Source organism: Tachysurus fulvidraco, unplaced genomic scaffold (assembly GCF_022655615.1).
Source record: "Tachysurus fulvidraco isolate hzauxx_2018 unplaced genomic scaffold, HZAU_PFXX_2.0 HiC_scaffold_51_np12, whole genome shotgun sequence".
NCBI classification, from domain to species: Eukaryota; Metazoa; Chordata; class Actinopteri; order Siluriformes; family Bagridae; genus Tachysurus; species Tachysurus fulvidraco.
The window spans coordinates 144,325-163,969 of NW_025927271.1; the positions used below are offsets into that span (position 1 = coordinate 144,325).

The 19,645-nt window shown below is 40.6% G+C and overlaps 1 protein-coding gene and 1 long non-coding RNA gene across 4 annotated transcripts in view; both read left to right on the forward strand.

Annotated features, from left to right (window-relative positions):
• The first annotated feature begins 3,600 nt into the window (after positions 1 to 3,600).
• LOC125140674 lies at positions 3,601 to 4,985 on the forward strand. Of its 2 annotated transcripts, XR_007139882.1 has the most exons (3): positions 3,606 to 3,736; positions 4,436 to 4,669; positions 4,891 to 4,985. It is a non-coding gene; the product is annotated as an uncharacterized LOC125140674 (long non-coding RNA). The 2 variants fall into 2 exon arrangements; XR_007139881.1 differs by having other exon boundaries at positions 3,601 to 4,669.
• Positions 4,986 to 8,744: 3,759 nt separating this feature from the next.
• Positions 8,745 to 19,645, forward strand: part of LOC113662805 (C-type lectin domain family 6 member A-like) — a 229,774-nt gene continuing 218,873 nt past the window's right edge. Inside the window, exons 1-8 of one of the 2 annotated variants that reach the window (XM_047809822.1) lie at positions 8,745 to 8,931; positions 9,052 to 9,111; positions 9,470 to 9,589; positions 9,786 to 9,875; positions 10,034 to 10,105; positions 11,742 to 11,896; positions 12,006 to 12,118; positions 12,265 to 12,442. In XM_047809822.1, the coding sequence (XP_047665778.1) occupies positions 8,898 to 8,931; positions 9,052 to 9,111; positions 9,470 to 9,589; positions 9,786 to 9,875; positions 10,034 to 10,105; positions 11,742 to 11,896; positions 12,006 to 12,118; positions 12,265 to 12,427 (807 nt within the window). In that variant the 5' untranslated portion in view covers positions 8,745 to 8,897 and the 3' untranslated portion in view covers positions 12,428 to 12,442. Of the gene's footprint in view, positions 8,932 to 9,051; positions 9,112 to 9,469; positions 9,590 to 9,785; positions 9,876 to 10,033; positions 10,106 to 11,741; positions 11,897 to 12,005; positions 12,119 to 12,264; positions 12,443 to 19,645 lie in introns of those variants that run through there. The other variant, XM_047809821.1, reaches the window with a different exon arrangement.

The following is a 19,645-nucleotide window of genomic DNA, read 5'->3' on the forward strand; positions in this document are numbered from 1 at the left end:
ATGATGTTCCCTAATGGAAGCATGTATATCGAGAAAAGCAGAGGTCCTAGAACTGATCCTTGAGGGACCCCATGATTAACTGGTAATAAACTGGAGGATTCACCATTTAATTCTACAAAATGGTATCGATCAGACAGGTAGGATCTAAACCAACTTAAATCCTGTCCATGAATACCTGTGTAATTTTGTAAGCGATCTAGAAGAATGTTGTGATCTATAGTGTCGAATGCAGCACTAAGGTCAAGTAGAACTAATAGTGACATACAGTCTTGGTCCGAAGCTAAGAACAAGTCGTTTGTGACTTTCACAAGTGCAGTTTCTGTGCTATGATGTGGCCTGAAACCTGACTGAAACTCTTCGAGGATATTGTTCTCCTGTAAGAAGGAGCTCAGATGAACAGACACAACCTTTTCAAGTATTTTAGACATAAACGGAAGTTCAGTCAGGACCACTACGTAAATGAAGGTTAGCGAGCATACAATAGTGGTGTAGATACAGTACAGTAGATAGCTGGGAATAACAGCTACTAAGCCACACAGTGGTAGACCGTGTAAAACACAGGTCAGGTTCAGCACATGCTGAGGTGCACAGTATGCATAACTCACCAACTTTCTGCAGAATCCATAGCTACAGACCTCCAGTCTTTGTGTGGCCTTCAGATTAGCTCAACAACATTGTGTAGAGTGCTTCATGGAATGGGTTTTCATGTCTGAGCAGCTGCAACCATGCTTTACATCACCAAGTGCAATGCAAAGCGTCGGATGCAGTGGAGACATGTTCTCTGGAGTGACAAATCACTCTTCTCTACCTGGAAATCTGATGGATGAGTCTGGGCTTAACTACATTTACATTTACAGCATTTGGCAGACGCCCTTATCCAGAGCGACGTACATAAGTGCTTAAATCTCTAACACTGAATACATTAATGCTGGTTCACTAGGTTACATACTTAAGATACCATGAGTTTAAAACATTTGCTCAAAGTTACAATGAAAAAGTGTCAAAGGTTTTTTTTTTTTTTTTTTTTTTTAAATGCAAAAGATAAGGAAAGAAGTGCTAGTTGAAGTGTTTCCTGAATAAGTAGGTCTTCAACCGCCGCTTGAAAATAGCCAGTGACGCTGTCCGGACCTCTAGGGGAAGTTCATTCCACCACCTTGGTGCCAGTACAGAGAAGAGTCTTGTAGTATACTTGCCTCTTACCCTGAGTAAGATGGTGGAACCAGTCGAGCAGTGCTGGTAGATCGGAGGTTGCGGGGTGCAGTGTGAGGAATGGTGAGGGCTTTGAGGTAAGAGGGAGCTGGTCCATTTTTGGCTTTGTAGGCCAGCATCAGTGTTTTGAACCGGATGCGTGCAGCTACCGGAAGCCAGTGGAGGGATCGCAGCAGCGGGGTGGTATGCGAGAACTTTGGCAGGTTGAAAACAAGCCGGGCAGCTGCATTTTGGATCATTTGCAGAGGACGGATTGCGTTCATAGGTAGACCTGCCAGCAGTGCATTGCAGTAATCCAGTCTAGAAATGACAAGAGACTGAACAAGTACCTGGGCAGTCTGTGAGGACAAAAATGGCCGAATCCTTCTAATGTTGTAGAGAAGAAACCGACATGAGCGAGTCACATTAGCAACATGAGAGGAAAAGGACTGTTGATTGTCCATGGTTACCCCAAGGTTGTGAGCTGTGGCTGAAGGGGAGATCGGATCGTTGATTTGTTGCTGTTTCCAGTTGCCAGGAGAACGGTACTTATCTGACTGCATTGTGCCAAGTATAAAGTTTGGTAGAGGGGATTATGGTGTGGGGTTGTTTTTTTTCAACAGAGGACAATTCTTGGTTGTTGAATATGAATATTTGATATTCTAAAACAGCTAACTTTAAGTTTAGCTATAGTTTGTATTAAAGGTTTATTTTACCGTATAGTTGTCATAGATATTGTATAGCAAACTTTACACGTATGTCTTCATATTTTATGGTGAAAAAAATGCCAACTCATTGATTACTCAAGCTAGTGAGACGTAATGAATTCCAGTTTACTAATTAAGGTGTTATTGCTGTCTGGATAAACAGTTCGCTCCTTTACTAGCATCTCAACATAATATAACGATCTATAGATTTTCATACAGTATCTATGAACATTTGTAGGATCCTTATATGAACATACAATGTTAAACCAGTTAAATGAATAAATGAGTGCACCTGGGCCAGAGGGAGGGTTTTTTGTGTGTACGGGGGAAGCTCACAGTTTTTTGACCATGAAATATGACCGCGAACTGGATCTTTATCACGAATATGTGAGATATATCGTGTTTGAGCATATACTTTCATCATTTTGGAATTTTTTTTAGTTGTTTAGCTACACATGTGATATGTTCAGGATTGGCGTGGACTATGAACTGTGGATGAATGAACAATGGAACTATGGTGACTGTATGATATGCTTGTTCCAGTAAAAGACACTCAACAGCATATAAAGAACATTTGCCTTTATTGACACGCGTCAATTAATAGCTCACTCCCCAGACACGATTCACTTTAGTGGAAAGTCAGCCACAAATACATTTACTATGTACTTTGTAATGTTAAGTTGCTTTGAATAACATTTAGAAAGCAATAAGAATTAATAAAAATATAGATCTTAAAAACATGATGTATGGTTTTGTTTTTGTTTTTACAAGATGATGACTTGCACTATGTCAGCATTCCAGTTCCAGGTTAGTCATATTGTGTTTAGGAGGGTAACAAAGGATGGATAATAAAACATATGGATTTTTGCTCTTTTTATTTTCTGTAACTGCACATTGTATCTGACACAGGGCTTCATGAATGTCTGCTCTCCATCTCTGATTTGATGCTTGCAAAAGCCATTGATACATGCAGGGCTAAACAAACCTGAGGTACATGTGTGTGTGTGTGTGTGTGTGTGTGTGTGTGTGTGTGTGTGTGTGTGTGTGTGTGTGTGTGTGTGTGTGTGTGTGTGTGTGAGAGAGAGAGAGAGAGAGAGAGAGAGAGAGAGAGAGAGAGATTGAAGGATGCCTTTCAGTCTACATATAAATATTGCATTCTTTTCCCCATTCTTGGTCATTCAGTTAAAGCTGTTGCAAAAAAAAGTCATTGCAGCGAATGTAGCACAACAAATGTACAGTGACTTAGTGTTCTGTACACATATTCATATTTCATATTTAATATTTTCATCATTCATATTTTCACAGAAAGTATAAGTTAACTAAAATGTACATGGTCTGTAAAGTAGTCTTTATTTATTTTAACCTCTACAAAGTATTTCTACATCATTTAAAATTATTCCCTTGTTGATGTATTTTTCTTTGTAAAGTTATCTCAGAAAAATACAATACGGTGTTCTAGGTGAGCAGTATGCTAATGTTACTGCAATGTTGATGACCCCAGAACACAAAGCCAAGGGTTATGTGTGGTTTTAAGAGCTTCCTGTTTACTTTATTAGTTAGCAGTTACTGTATATGTGAGAAAAAAACTCAGTTGTTGAGTTTTGCGTTTCTTATTTTTTAATATTCCTCTTATATTTTCTGGTTTATTTTCATCAACATCTATTAACCATTTTGTATCAGAAATTATTCACATTTGACATAGAGATAGAAAAACTGTATGAAGAACTGAAGGTGAAGCATCAGCAGATTCAAGAAGAAGAAATGAATTCAGCTTGCTAGTTTGAACTGAGGCTGAACCCGAGATGCTTATCCTGAGATCACACTAGAGCTGAAAAACTCAGGTACTGTATGTGCTTGTTTGGTGATTAAATACTGATACTGAGAACTAATGAGGTTAGTGAATGACAACAAAAAATTCAATTGAATCTACAAAAATGGCAAAATAGATACTGTAGTAGTTAAAAATGTCCTTCTCCAACAGGCAGAAATCTGAACAAGTGCTGTAAATGATGAGCACCATGTAAATGCTCATAATCACACACAGAGAGGACGATGTTTATGTAAATACACAGGACGGAAAACGCTACTACTTCTTTCTTTTATCATTATACTTGTATTAATGTGGGAGAACCTGCCAGAAGGACAGTCATCAGTTCTCCAACAACAAGAGCTGTTTAATTTCTTTCTTCCTTATGATATCTTCATAATCGGACCATGGAAGTCAGACACATAAAAGGTTTCCAGAAAAAAAAAGTCTTGGTATATTGTAAAACAGGCAAATGTATGTACACAACTGTACAATGGTGTGACTTCAAAATGGTCCAAGGCTGAAATAGTACATTTTTAAAAAGATTCACCTACAACATTTCCTGGAGACATTAAGCATATATGAAACATGACACACGGGTTAGGAAAACGGGGAAAAAGTTAATTATCCAACAGGTAGACATCTGAAACTGTTATATTTTTAAATAAATATTTTAGATGTTGAAAATATATATGATCAGGCATCATAAATTATAAGGATTATTAATTGTTAGGATCACAAACAGTGGATGATGACAATGTGAACACACACAGCCACATCTGAATACTAAACAACGCACAGGTATGTGTTTCTACTCATTATACTGATTATCCAACTTCTACTTGTATTATTTATTAACTAAAACATGTTTAATATTTAGCTTCATCTAGTTACAACAACATCATGTCTGCTCTTGGTCTTCTGCTGCTTGGAGCTTTAGCATCACTCTGTGCTGTAGGGATCTTGTGTGAGTATTAAATAGCACTTTAATCTGTTGTTCTCATTCAACAAATTACAATAAATAAAATAGTTTGATGGTTAAATTAGAAGGATTCTATTTACCAGCCATTTATACTAGACACATACAACACATTACAATAGAATGTTTATGTACCTTTGGTGCTTGGCCCCTAGAAACGTTTTCATTCATCTATGTCTGAGTTTAGCCCTGGTGTTCTTATTCAACAGATCACAATAAAGTTGTTTCCACTGAGATGTTAAGTGAAGGACACGAGAACACTACAGCCGAACTGATGGGGCTAAAACACAAAGCCACAAAGCCATTGGTAAGAGGATTCTGAGGTTTTCCTGTTTGCTTCAGCAGCCAGCTGTTGGTCTTCATCATGTCCCAAATGTCTCCATACAAACACTTTTTAGCTAATTCACACACACACACACACATATATATATATATATACTGTATATACCCACCATAAATTCTTACTGCTAACACAAATTAGCTAACTAGCATGAGTTAACCTGACAGGATTTCAGAGTGTATTTTGGCATACGCCTACTTATACATGCAAACAATCTTACTTCTAATTAAAAACTATCTAACTAACATGAGCTAACCTTACAGGATTTATTAATTTCAGTGTGTGTGTGTGTGTGAGTGTGTGTGTGTGAGAGAGAGATAGAGATAGAGAGAGAGATTATGACTGGTGGTGTTTATTGCCTTTTTGGACTCCTTTATCATTTGTAATGTTGCTCCGATTTAAAACAGTTCGGCCCAGACATTTTTAGGGAATGTCCAGTGAATGTCCCGTCCAGAGACAAGCTGTTTCGTGTTGAGGTTTTGTTCAAACCGACCATCGAAAATACCCTCTCTAATGAATATGCTTTTTTCAATGGTTGTTGCATTAAATCTTACCCAGATACAATAGTGCTATTTTCTGATTGCCTATTGTGTAGCCTCTTTTTTTTGATTGTCTGATAAGTGTCAGGCTCGACTAAGAACTCCAGGGGACACGCGCTTGGTTCCTGCCCGGTTCCATAGAAACAGCGGTGCGGACAGATACATTTTGGGCACTGCGGCATATTAAATATATGATAAATAGTCAAAAAGTTTTTCTGCATGAGAAATACAATGTGTGGCGGGGAGAGAGCGTATCAAAAGATCGAAATGCATGACTGTCACTCTCAATGTGTGACTCTTGAGAGCCCTGTATTAAGCTTATCAACTTCTTTAATAATCACACACATCATATTGTACAGTATATGATATATTTAAGTTTACTATTGATTCAGTATAATACTGTGTTTGCTTATTTCCTTGTTTGTAAATGCATTATAGTTTTTAAAGCTTAACAATAAGCTTAATATAACCTTTTCATGCAGTTTTGTTTGTACATATAAAAAGGTGCAGAATGAAAAATAAAACTTACAGGATGGAATAAAATTAGAGGGTCTGTAAAGTGGTCTTTTCCTGTTCACTTGGTGTCTCTGTTGAGGAGTAACACCAGGAAAACAAGATTTGACGTTTGCGTGAATAAGTTTTTCCTGGTTTATTGTCATATTAACCCTTTTATCAGAAATGATTATCTTTTGCCATAGAGATGAAACACTGTATGAATAACTGGAGGTAAAACATCAGCAAGTTCAGGAAGAAGACAATAACACAAATTAATTCTGCTTGCTAGTGTGAACTGAGGCTGAGACCAAGAGGCTTAACCTGAGATCACACTATCAAGCAGAAGTCACTCATTTCATGTGTTGTGAAGCAATAGCGAGGTTCAGAAATGCAAGCTGTCTATGTATGGAATAAAAACACTGTCAATAATAATCGTACGTAATTCAAAGCATTTGTGTGTAAATTTTAATTTTGCAGAGTTGGATCCCAAAATTTACGGCCACGACAGGTTACAGATACGAGATTTTGTGTGTTTGTTCAAATACAACTCCAAAATGTACGACTATGACAGTTTACACACACAACGCTTGTTTTCACAACACCTCTTTTTCACACACGAAAAACGGTCTGCGAAACAACTGTCAAAAATACGTCATCACGTTCAGAGGCATTACTATCCGAGGGAAGATGAATCGATTCCACGAAATGCGCATGCGCCCCGCACTCCTTTAAACCACCGGCGCCGAAATGGCGGATTAGCAGCCAAGCGCTCACTCATCGTCTCGGGTAAAAAAAATTTTCCTTCCAAATTTGGACATTTTTAAGGGTTAGTTATCACTAATAACAGCGAGGAGTAATATTACAGATATAGGTTAACTATAATAAGTAAGATTAGCTCTCAGAGTAAGGTTACATTAGGTGCTTAAAGAATACAGCTGTTTAGGAGGTCATCACTGCAGTCTGTAGCGTGATGAGATAGGCCTACATAAAAGACACACACACCTCACACCTAGCCATTTCTTTCTGCACTGACCCATTTGACTTGGACCTTCTTACTTGTGTCCACTGATATTGGAGTGGTTCGCCATTTTCTGTTGTCCAACACTTAAGGTGTTGGTCAACATCGACACCAGATTCAGGGCTGAGTGCAAGATGTCACCTAATGGAACCTGATAAACAATAAAATATGACTTTAACACTTAAGCAGTGAACACATATTGCATGACGTGTGTATTCCAGTGCATGTACACAGCTGTTAGTAAGTTAACACTTAAAATTGCTAATTCTTTTATGTAGGCCTATCTCATCACGCTACAGACTGCAGTGATGACCTCCTAAACAGCTGTATTCTTTAAGCACCTAATGTAACCTTACTCTGAGAGCTAATCTTACTTACTATAGTTAACCTATCTCTGTAATATTACTCCTCTCTGTTATTAGTGATAACTAACCCTTAAACATGTCCGAATTTGGAAGGAAAAACCAACTTACCTGAGACGATGAGCAGTGTTGTAATGTAACGGAGTAAAAACACTTCGTTACTGTACTTAAGTAGAAATGTCGCGTATCTGTACTTTACTTCGCTATTTGAATTTATGTCAACTTTCACTTTTACTCCACTACATTTCCTAGATAAAATGTATACTTTTACTCCATTATATTTCCACTAAGCATCTTCGTTACTACAAAATAGAATCAGAAGAAATGTGTGACTGCAATAAGGGAGGTTTGGTGAATCACTGCTCCTAGATTGCATTATGCTCCGCACGCTGTATGGAGAAGCACAGGTACACGCAGAGTGCACGCGCAGTCAGAGCTGGAGGCGTTTATCTATAACGTTAATCGAAAAGCTGCAAATACAGCAACCAAAAGCAGTGAAATTTCACTATTCTTATTACCAGAGTTGTAGCACAAACAAAATATTAATGCAACCAATCCATACAATACTAAATAAAAATAACATTTATTGATTTTTTATTGAACATTAAATATTCTTTGTGAATATTTGTTTATTAATGACTGCATTCATTGGACACACTGTAGAGAATACACACATACATGAACTGATCTGATTCAAGACTGGCATCATTACATCATGCATAACATTTTGGTGTCCACTTTTGCCATTTAATAACACCATAACTTTTGGCTTACTATGTAGTCATATAATATATAATATAAAACTCTTCTTGTTTTAAATTCTCACTGAGGGCTAAAACCCCTAAAGATGAAACCCTAGAACTGCCCCTGATCTTATGCCTACCGAAAATCACTGAAATTTTACTTTTTACTTTTACTTCAAATACTTAAGTACATTAAAATTTTTACTTGAGTAGTATTCTAAAAGGTGACTTTCACTTCTAACAAAGTCTTTTTCTAGTATGATACTTGTACTTTTACTCAAGTATTGTTTTCTAATACTTTATACAACACTGACGATGAGTGAGCGCTTGGCTGCTGATCCGCCATTTCGCCAGTGGTTTAAAAGAGGGCGGGGCGCATGCGCATTTCGTGGAATCGATTCATCTTCCCTCGGATAGTAATGCCTGTGAAGGTGATGACGTATTTTTGACAGTTGTTTCGCAGACCGTTTTCGTGTGTGAAAAAGAGGTGTTGTGAAAACAAGCGTTGTGCGTATAAACTGTCATAGTCGTACATTTTGGAATTATATTTGAACAAATACACAAAATCTTGTATCTGTAAACTGTCGTGGCCGTAAAAATTTTGGGATCCAACTCCGCAAAATTAAAATATACTCACAAATGCTTTGAATTACGTACGATTATTATTGACAGTGTTTTTATTCCATATCTATGAAGATATAAGTTTTGATCTCTGCAAAATGGACAGTAGTGAAAACTATCACTCTCCAACAGGTAGATATCTGAAATGTTTATACATGTAAAAATATTTAAATAAATGTTTGATGGTTATGTTTGGTATCGTTTACATGAAGTGTTGTAAATGACAATATTATTGTGTCTGCTCGTTATCAGACACAGAGGATGATATTTATGTGAATACAGAAGATTATCATGCAGAGCTGAAAAATTCAGGTATGTGTTTGTCTGGTGATTAAATACTGATACTGAGAAATAGTGAGGTTAGTGAATGACGACTACAACAACATAAAAAAAAAACAAACAATTCAGACTAGTGTTATGTCACACATAACACTAGTAACCAGGTAACAAGTAACCAGGATTTCGGGATGCAAAATTTTTATACAAATATTACATATAAATATTTATAATGGGTCAAATCTAATGTAACCTATTAAAAATATCTAGTCTAATATTTATCTATATTTTATCAAACTAATAATGGAAAAAGCAACAGTAACAACATAATACAGTGGGTCTAGATCTGACTCTAAAACAAAGATGTATGAAATAACGAACTCTTTTCTCTCAGATATCTCTGACCGCAATGAGCTGAAAGACAAGAAGAAACCAGGAAGGATCTTCAGATATGCTTTTGGTCTCCTCCTAATACTTGGTGTTTTATTAACACTCTGTGTTGTAGGGATCCTTTGTAAGTGTTAAGTTGTGCTTATCAGCCTTATCTTTGTTCTCAATCATCAAATCATAATAAAGTGTCTCCTTTGATCCATCAAGTGAGATGAATTCATCCTAGCATGAAAAACTTACATTTCTTTACTTAATTAATTATACATTTAGTTTTTATTGCTTTGTGAATTAATTTAACCCAGAGTATTTTTCTTCAACAGATCACAATAAAGTGGTTTCATATGAGATATTAAGTGAGCAGTATTCTAATGTTACTGAAACACTGATGATGCAGGAACATGAAGCCAAGGGTAAGTGTTTATAAGAGCTTCCTGTTTCCTTTAATAGTTTGCTGTAGCTGCAGTGTATATGTTGATTAAAAACTCAACTCTCTTCTAATAGTAATTCTATTAACTGCCCCCTTTCGTATTAATATTTATTTATTTATTTATTTATTTTGGTTTATTAGAGATAGAAAAACTGTATGAAGCACTGAAGGTGAAGCATCTGCAAGTTCAGGAAAAACTCACTGCATGCAGTGGTAAGATTCTCTCATCACTGTGGGTAGATACTGTAGATAGCTGGGAATAACAGCTACTAAGCCACAAAGTGGAGACCATGTTAAACACAAGGCAGGTTCAGCACATGCTGAGGTGCACAGTACGCAGAACTCACCAACTTTCTGCAGAGTCCATAGCTACGGACCTCCAGTCTTTGTGTGGCCTTCAGATTAGCTCAACAACATTGTGTAGAGTGCTTCATGGAATGGCTTTTCATGTCTGAGCAGCTGCAACCATGCTTTACATCACCAAGTGCAATGCAAAGCGTCGGATGCAGTAAGGACATTTTCTCTGGAGTGACAAATCACACTTCTCTGCCTGGAAATCTGATGGATGAGTCTGGGCTTAACGGTTGCCAGGAGAATCGTACTTAACTGACTGCATTGTGCCAAGTGTAAAGTTTGGTAGAGAGGATTATGGTGTGGGGTTGTTTTATAGGGGTTGTGCTTGTCGCCTTAGTTCCAGTGAAAGGAACTCTTAATGCTTCAACAAGACATTCTGGATAATTTCCTGCTTCCAACTTTGTGGGAAGAGTTTGTAGATGGCCCCTTTCTGTTCCAACATGACATGGATGAGTGAGTTTGGTGTAGAGGAACTTGACTGGCCTGAACAGAGTCCAGGTCTCAACCCAACAGAACACCTTTAGGATGAATATGTCAGCAACGCGCTGATAAAAACAGACCCAAATGCAGGAAAGCGTAAAAATTTACAGGGTTTATTAAATAAAAACATAAAACAAGGACACAGACTAGGACACAAGACGACATAGAAAGACAGACGACGACAACATGGACTCCGTGTGCTCAAGGCAATGCGGCTTGACTAAATACTAATAAAGGTTAAACACATGATGTACAGGTGTACTCATGCGGGGAGGATGAGACATGGGTGGCGGAGACACGTAACACAGAACATAAACAGAAGCACATGGCCAAAGTCCAGGCTGAGTCCTGACAGAATTAGTGTGGAGACTGCAAGCCAAGACTTCTCGTCCAACATCAGTGTCTGACCTCACCAATGCACTTCTAGAGGAATGGTCAACACTCTTATAAACACAAACAAAAACCTTGTGGAAAGCCTTCCCATAAGTGTTGATGCTATTAGAGCTTCAAAGGGTGGGACAACTCCAAATTAAACACAACAGATAAAGGGGATGTCATTGAAGTTCATTTGCATGTTAAGGCAGAATTCACAAAATTTATGGCACAGATAGCTAGACAGACAGACAGACAGACAGACAGACAGACAGACAGACAGACAGACAGACAGATAGATAGATAGATAGATAGATAGATAGATAGATAGATAGATAGATATTTGACTATACTGTATTTTCATGGTAATTTGAGAAAGTATGTTTCATATTTTGGGACACATTTTTTAATTGGCTTTACTTTCGTCTTAAATTGCACATTTCAATTATTTGTAGCATATTAATTTGTTGCATCAGAATTTTATTATAGCAATACATATAAATGCATCATTATTATTACTAATATAATGTTATGATAATGTTATAGCTACTGTATATGATTATACAAACAAGCAAAGTCATGCAATATAGAGTACGCAAATATATTACCCAAAGTCTGATTTTAATCTTGTCTTGACAAACAGCAAATAAAAACAATGGACAATGTGAGAAAGGATGGAAGTCTCTTGGTTTAAAGTGTTACTACTTCTCCACTAATAAACTGAACTGGACAAAGAGTAGAGATTACTGTGTGGAGAAAGGAGGCCACCTGGTGATTATAACCAGCCAAACTGAACAGGTTTGAAGTGTAGAGCTTCTTTTCTTTCCAGTTTTTCAGATAAAATGACATTTTGGTCTCTATTTCACTTGAATTGATTACATTTATTATGATTTATGATCTATATTAGAATTTTGTAGTTTCACAAATTGGAGAAACACACTGGATTGGTTTGAATGACTTGGAGACTGAAGGACAGTGGATGTGGGTGAACAACAAGCCTTTAAAGGAGACAGGTGTAACGTAAGGACAGTGATCACTCACACAGTCTATAAACTCATTTTACTGTTCTGTTTTTAGGTCTAGGTTTATTTTTTGTTTTTGTTTTTTTGCATGAAATTAAATAATTGTTTAAGAAAGTAACTAATCACAAATTTAATTCTATGTAGGTTCTGGTTTAGATCCCAAGGGGGAGCAAGGGAGCCAGATAACTGGAAAAAGATGGACCCTTCTGGAGAGAATTGTGCTGCTCTGGGGAATGCAAATGGTAACATACATACATGGTTTGATGCTTCTTGTAGTACAATCAAAAAGTTCATCTGTGAAAAGTAAAAGATTTTTCACTAACATTTGAGTCTGCAAACACTTGTTTTTATGAATGCAGGAAAGTTCTTGGTTGTTGACTATAAATATTTGATATTGTAAAACAGCAAACGTTAAGTTTATCTATAGTTTATTTTTTCATTTTTCATACTTGGATCATGTGTGTGGATTTTTTCCTTCTGCCTGTGGAAATCTTTTAAATTGTTCTGTAGGGATGAACATGTGTATTTTATGAATGAAGTGTGTCCAGATTATGTTAGCTGAAGCTAGATGTAACCTTAAGTTGCTTTGAATAAAGAAATTTAATAAAATTGTACAAGTCTGGGGAAAAACTGATTTGTTATATTGTTCATTTCATTACTTTAAATTTCCATCTGTTCATCTTCTCTAAAAAAGTACTCTGGGGTAGTCACCTAGAGTCGATTTGAGGATGATCCGAAGCTTCACCTCAGAACACCAGAGTTCAGACACCAGAGTAATATAATTGAAGACACACTGTGTGAACAACCTATGTTAATAGTAACAGGAGACATTAAAATAAAACTGAAGTAACACAACACAAGGCTGACTTTATGTCATAAATACTGCACCTGCCGCATCTCCCGAGCGCCACCAGATGGAATGTTCACCGGAGTACTAATCCACTTCCGCACTACACTTCCCACAAACACCTGGGACTGATTACGCCGCCACCTGGTTCCAGTTACACACTTCCTATTTAAAGGAACTTGAACTTGACCTCGGCGCGAAGTCTCAACTTGTTTCGGCCTGTCATTCTGAGCGTTTTCTGTCCGTGTATGCTTGGCTATGTTTTGATCTGTTTCTGTACCTCTGTTCCCGATTGTTTGCCACCTGCCTTGACCTTTCTGCCTGTTATTCTCGGCTCTGTCTTTGCCTTGCCTACATTACTGTCTCTGCCGTTGTTTGACCCTGCCTGTTACGAGTGTGTTTAATAAATACTGCAAATGGATCCTCAGCCTCACGTCGCATCATTACAGAAGACTTCGCCACACCATGATCCAGCAGTAATTTCCAAGCTCTCCATGGAACTCTCCGCTCAAGCACAACAACTCGCGGACCACTACGAGCAGCTTAAGTCCCTTACCTCACTCACTATTGAACTCGTCGCCGCACTGCAGAACTGCCAGACCAGTCCAGCGGCACACGAGACAACACCTCCGGCGATTTCACTGGCTCCCTCGTCCACCGCTCTCACGGCCGCTAATCCACGGCTGGCTTTCCCGGAGAAGTTCAACGGCAACCCAGCGCAATGTCGGGGCTTCCTGATGCAGTGCTCACTCTTTGTGACGCAGCAACCTTTCCTCTACCCCACTGATGCCAGCCGCACCGCATTTGTCTGCACCCTTCTCACAGGGAGAGCGCTAGAGTGGGCCACCGCGATAGGGGGAGAGGATGGCACCATGCTCCCCTCCTTCCAGCACTTCCTGACTCAGTTCCGCAGCGTGTTCGAGCATCCCGTGGGAGGAGAGAGTGCAGAGGAGCGCCTACTGAACCTGGCTCAAGAAGACCGTACTGCCTCGGATTACTCTCGAGTTTCGTACTCTCGCCGCGATGAAGGGAGAGATTTATCGGCTTTTGTGGAGCTGTCCATCCAGGTGGACAATCTGATGAGAGCCCGACGACCGCCCTCACGCATCCGGTCATACGAGAATTCCACATCCACGCAGCTCGGAGCGACGCCTGAGGATAGAGCGCGCAGCGTCCGTCAGCAACTGTCTATGCTGTGGGAGGTCTGCTACCAGCCTGCCCCACCAGACCACACAGTAGCCGAGACAACCTGGTGAGTTTGAACGTGTTCACTCCCCGATCGCAGAATTGTGCTCAATTTGATGTACGACTAAAGGTCCAGGGGGAGGAGTTGAGTCTGGTGGCACTCATCGACTCCGGCGCTGCAGGAAATTTCATCTCGGAGGAGTTCGCTAAGGCTAAGGCCATCCCTATGACCAGGTGCGCCTCGTGATGACCTGCCTGATTTTGGACCTGCCTTGGCTGCAGCGCCACGACCCTGTCATCTCCTGGAGAGAGCGTGAGATTATTTCCTGGGACAAAACTTGCACTCAGCATTGCAGACCCTCCGAAGCACGGTTCCAGCTTAACTCAGCCATCACCATGCCTGGCACTCCGGCTGTTCCCGGCCTGCCAGCCAAGTACCATGATATCGCGGAGGCCTTTAACAAGGTCAAAGCCACCAAGTTGCCGCCTCATCGATCCAGTGACTGCTGCATTGAGCTTCTGCCGAACGCCACTCCATCCAGGGGCAGGATCTTTCCGCTGTCACAACCCGAAACCGAGGCCATGAATAAGTACATTGAGGAGGAGTTGAAGAAGGGATTTATTCGGCATTCAGTATCACCTGCTTCGTCAGGCTTCTTCTTTGTGAAGAAAAAGGACGGAGGGCTCCGTCCCTGCATTGATTATCGGGCTCTAAATGAACTGACCGTTAAGTTTCGTTATCCACTCCCATTTGTTCTGTCAGCTCTCGAACAACTGCGCAGGGCCCGATATTTCAACAAGCTGGACCTGCGCAATGCTTACAATCAAGCGTTTTCTGTCCGTGTATGCTTGCCTGTGTTTTGATCTGTTTCTGTCCCTCTGTTCCCGATTGTTTGCCGCCTGCCCTGACCTTTCTGCCTGTTATTCTCGACTCTGTCTTTGCCTTGCCTACGTTACTGTCTCTGCCGTTGTTTGACCCTGCCTGTTACGAGCGTGTTTAATAAATACTGCAAATTGATCCCCAGCCTCATGTATGGTTATGTCACAAAGAATTAGTTAGATAGATTAAATCATATCCCACTTCATTCTGAATACATGTTTTTTATTGTTTATGTCTTTCCTGACCAGCGATGCAAAACAGTCTGTTGTGTAGGACTTCTCTTCATCATTAAGGCCCTCCATTCTCTCCCAGACAAACAGCAGTAATTAATGTTTCGAGGCAATAGTTATAGAAACCAATATCAATGTTCATAAAATTCATGCACTGGATTATTAATAACAAATGAAATTTACAATATTTTTCATTCGCATATAAATCTGACATGCTGGAGTGCTGTGTGTTTGTGTAAAAAACAAAACAAAAAAACTGTCCAATCAGATTAGAGCACTTATAAGCCTGAGCTGAGTGCTTCACCACGGTGATGATGCTGCAATGAATCATGGGATTTTTGTTGGCAGGTCACCAATCAATGTACCCTTAGGTTTTGCTGTGGATCAACAACATGTCTTTTTTCATCTCTTGGTACTTGTGTTCTTGATTAGTGGAATGATATTTGGCCGTTAAAAGATGACCTCAGCCATGGACACAGAAAAAAAACCTATTGGCAAAAACCCATGGTGTGTCTTTGTTGAAGTTTCTTATCTGACCAAAAGTTCCTCCAGCGATACACACCTTCTACTCTGCATCATCACCTTCTCATATGATGTATAATTCTCCTTTAAGTGCACAGATTACTCACTCCAGATGTCCCCTAAATGTGATTTGTAGACTGAAAATGTCTTATTTTTCCAGACCTCAGGTCCACACTGGGCCTAAACAAGCACTTTTGAACCCGCTCTGTGAACTCACTCTCTGCTTTTTAACACATTTCCTGCTGTACAGAGATTCTTATGGTAATACTAAAGGCTGATTATGAATCATCGTACTTGGTGTAATATGAGATGAGTTTATCACCGCACCGTGTGAGTAAAGACGTGACTCATGCACACTCTGGATTTGCCAGCTCATCACTTCAACAATCACTACACACTCAGAGGATCAAGTGTGTGAAAGTGCTGCCATCTGCCTGACAAAACTCTCTCTCTCTCTCTCTCTCTCTCTCTCTCTCTCACACACACACACACACACACACACACACACACACACCAAATGTTTAAGCCCACACCATTATTCTCCATGATTATTCGCTCAACTATACAGTTATAAATAGTGATCCCAAAAGATTTATGCTTAAAACAATGTATATAAATATAGCACTGAGTATATTCATTCATTCATTCATTTTCTACCTCTTATCCGAACTTCTCAGGTCACGGGGAGCCTGTGCCTATCTCAGGCGTCTTTGGGCATCAAGGCATCAAAGAGTGCCAACCCATCTCAGGGCGCACACACACACTCATTCACTCACGCAATCACACACTACGGACAATTTTCCAGAGATACCAATCAACCTACCATGCATGTCTTTGGACCGGGGGAGGAAACCGGAGTACCCGGAGGAAACCCCCGAGAACATGCAAACTCCACACACACAAGGCGGAGGTGGGAATCGAACCCCCAACCCTGGAGGTGTGAGGCGAACGTGCTAACCACTAAGCCACCGCGTGCCCCCCACCACTGAGTATATTTAGGCAAAATATAGTAAAGAAAGTCATAAAGCGATTCAGTCAAAAAAAATGGAAGCACATTAAATCTCTTCCACCACTCTTCCAAATCACCATAAAGTGCAGTTTGATGAGTGTTTACAACTTTGAGCTTTGTCTGCTACTGTTATGCGGAAGCGGAGGCGGAAGCAGAAGTAGCAGTGAAAACAGTTTAATACAAACTCAAAGGCGAAGCCAAAACAAATACCTGCGGAGCAACGCAGGGATAATCTGGTGGTGCACTCCGAAGGCGCGGCCCACTATGTCCTGTGAAGACGAGAGGCAGTCCGTAAGCCCGAAGTGTTGTAGTACATCAACTAGGACATCAGTGATGTGTGAGTTGAATTTGGTGACAGTACTCTGTACTACAGTAAAGTTATTGACTGTTTTTATAGTATTCGCTTTTTGGGTTTTGCACTTTGCAGACGGTCCCTTGGAATCTGTTTCTCAGTCATCTGCACATAGAGACTTGTGTATTTTGTCCACCGTGGAGGAAAGCCGATTTTGAGAAAAATTTGGTTGTAGCTGCCTCTTTACATTACTACGATAAAAAAGAGGTGTTACTTGTGTAGTAACACGCTTTAGTTCAGAAGCTATTGACTCGGGAAACTTGAATCTGTGAATATGAGGCCAACTTTACTTAAGTCATAAGCAGAAGGAGTTATTGTTAAGCCTATTCTGTACATTTCTGTTTAAGATTCTAACGGAACTGAATTAACCCGACGCAGTATGTGTACCATGTTGAGACGGCAGATTGCAGATAATTCAATGATCAATGTGGGACGTTCCCGTTGGTTGTGATGGTTTTTGAATGTCTCTACTCCAAACCCAAGTAATATTTTACATAGAACCAAATTTTAAGAAGAAAACCTGTGATAAGGTTGCCTTATGGAATGGAGCTAAAACCAGTGTGCGTGAGGTGAAGTTTCGATGACGGGTAAGATTCTCTGAGGGCCGAAGGGGAACAACCTAAGGCAGGGCTTCACCAACACTGGGCACCTGCCCAAAAATGGGAGGTGTGATCTGTATTAAGGAAGTCAGGGCCAAAAGTATCAAAGGGGGACTGTAAGAAATTACAGAAATCGCACCCAAATTCCACTCCAAGGTACACATCTAAAAGAGCTCATTCCTAAGAAGTATCATAAGTTAACACATTTAGGAGTCTAAACGTATAAACGTGATTCAATTATAAATATGGGGACGGCAGCAGGACATTAAGGATCACCACGAACAAAGGGTCTACGTGACAGCGATTACCATTTAAAGTGACCACTTGGGTGCTAGCAATTGTAACAATACCAAGACAAGGTGTACGTGACCATGATTAACATTTAAAGACATCAGCTAGACAACAAGGTGTAGCCCAGACATTTGGGAGACATTCAGTTCTTACACTCAATACACATTCAAAGCGGTACTTCATTTAAATTACCAAAAGGAAAAACTGTATATAATGCTTGAGCAGGATTTGCTCGGGGTTCTTATTGATTCCAAAGAACCCAAAGTACGTCATGTATTTTGTCACTGCTATGCTGGAATAAACTTCTTGTTCTTCATTAACATCTTCAACATCATCGTCTTATTTTTACACAACACATTTTTTATTTCTTACACGATTTTTTATTTCTTACACGTGCTGGATTTCCTCACCCTCAAAGCAGATGCTGGCTGGGAAGAGAGGCCCCTGAGATTGCTGTACCGCAAGGGCTTGAATTCGGATCTGCAGGCCAAGCTCACCTGCTGGGATGAAGGGAGGACCTTGTCAGAATTTATGGATCTCTCCATCTAGATCAACAATCTACTGCAGACTCGCCGAGCATCCGCGTACGCCTCCCGACACAAAGCCACACGTGCACCCCGACCTGCGGATCCCGAACCATTGCAGCTCGACTTTACATGCCTCACGTCTGAAGAACGAGCATGACGCTTCCGTCTCCAGCTCTGCCTATACTGCAGAAAAGCCAGACACCGACTGGCTGCCTGCCCCACCAGACCTCCCAGCAGGCGGAACACTTCGGGGAGTTCTGATCTCCTCAACCGCCATGCAGCACGCAAGTTCAAGTGCAAGTCGAGATATGGGGGGAAATTATTTGTCTGCCCGCTCTCATCGATTCCGGTGCCGCAGGGAATTTCATGTCAGGGGAGTTTGCTCAAGCGTACAACATACCAGTAACCTCATGTGTTTCCCTCTTGGCAGTGGAGGCGATAGACGGTCGGCCGCTCGATGAGGGCCGCATCACACGCATCATGGAGGACCTCCAGCTGCAGGTGGGTCTCACCACCAAGAACTCATCCGTTTCCACCTTATCCACTCTCCGTGTCGCATTCTCATCCTGGCCCTCCCCTGGCTTCAGCTACATAACCCCTACATAACCCCGTCATTTCCTGGAAAGACCTGTGCATCTCAAGCTGGGACGAAGCGTGCATCCAACATTGTCCGCTCACAGCAGAGCCCTCGCAACTCAACACTGCAATCACGGTGTGCGCAGCCTCCAACACCCCTGAGCTTCCAGTCGAATACCAGGACCTCGCGGAGGCCTTCAGCCAGACACAGGCTAACAAACTACAGCCGCACCGCTCCAGCGTTTGCGCCATAGAGCTCCTACCCGGCACTACACCACCCAGGGGGAGGATCTTCCCGCTGTCACAGCCAGAAACCGCGGCCATAAATGAGTACATCGAGGAGGAGCTCAAGAAGGGGTTTATCCAACCCTCCGGGTCTCCAGCATCATCAGGCTTCTTTGTAAAGAAGAAGGATGGTGGTCTTCGTCCGTGCATTGACTACTGAGCGCTGAACGACATAACAGTCAAATTCTGCTACCCTCTCCCCCTCGTACCATCAGCCCTAGA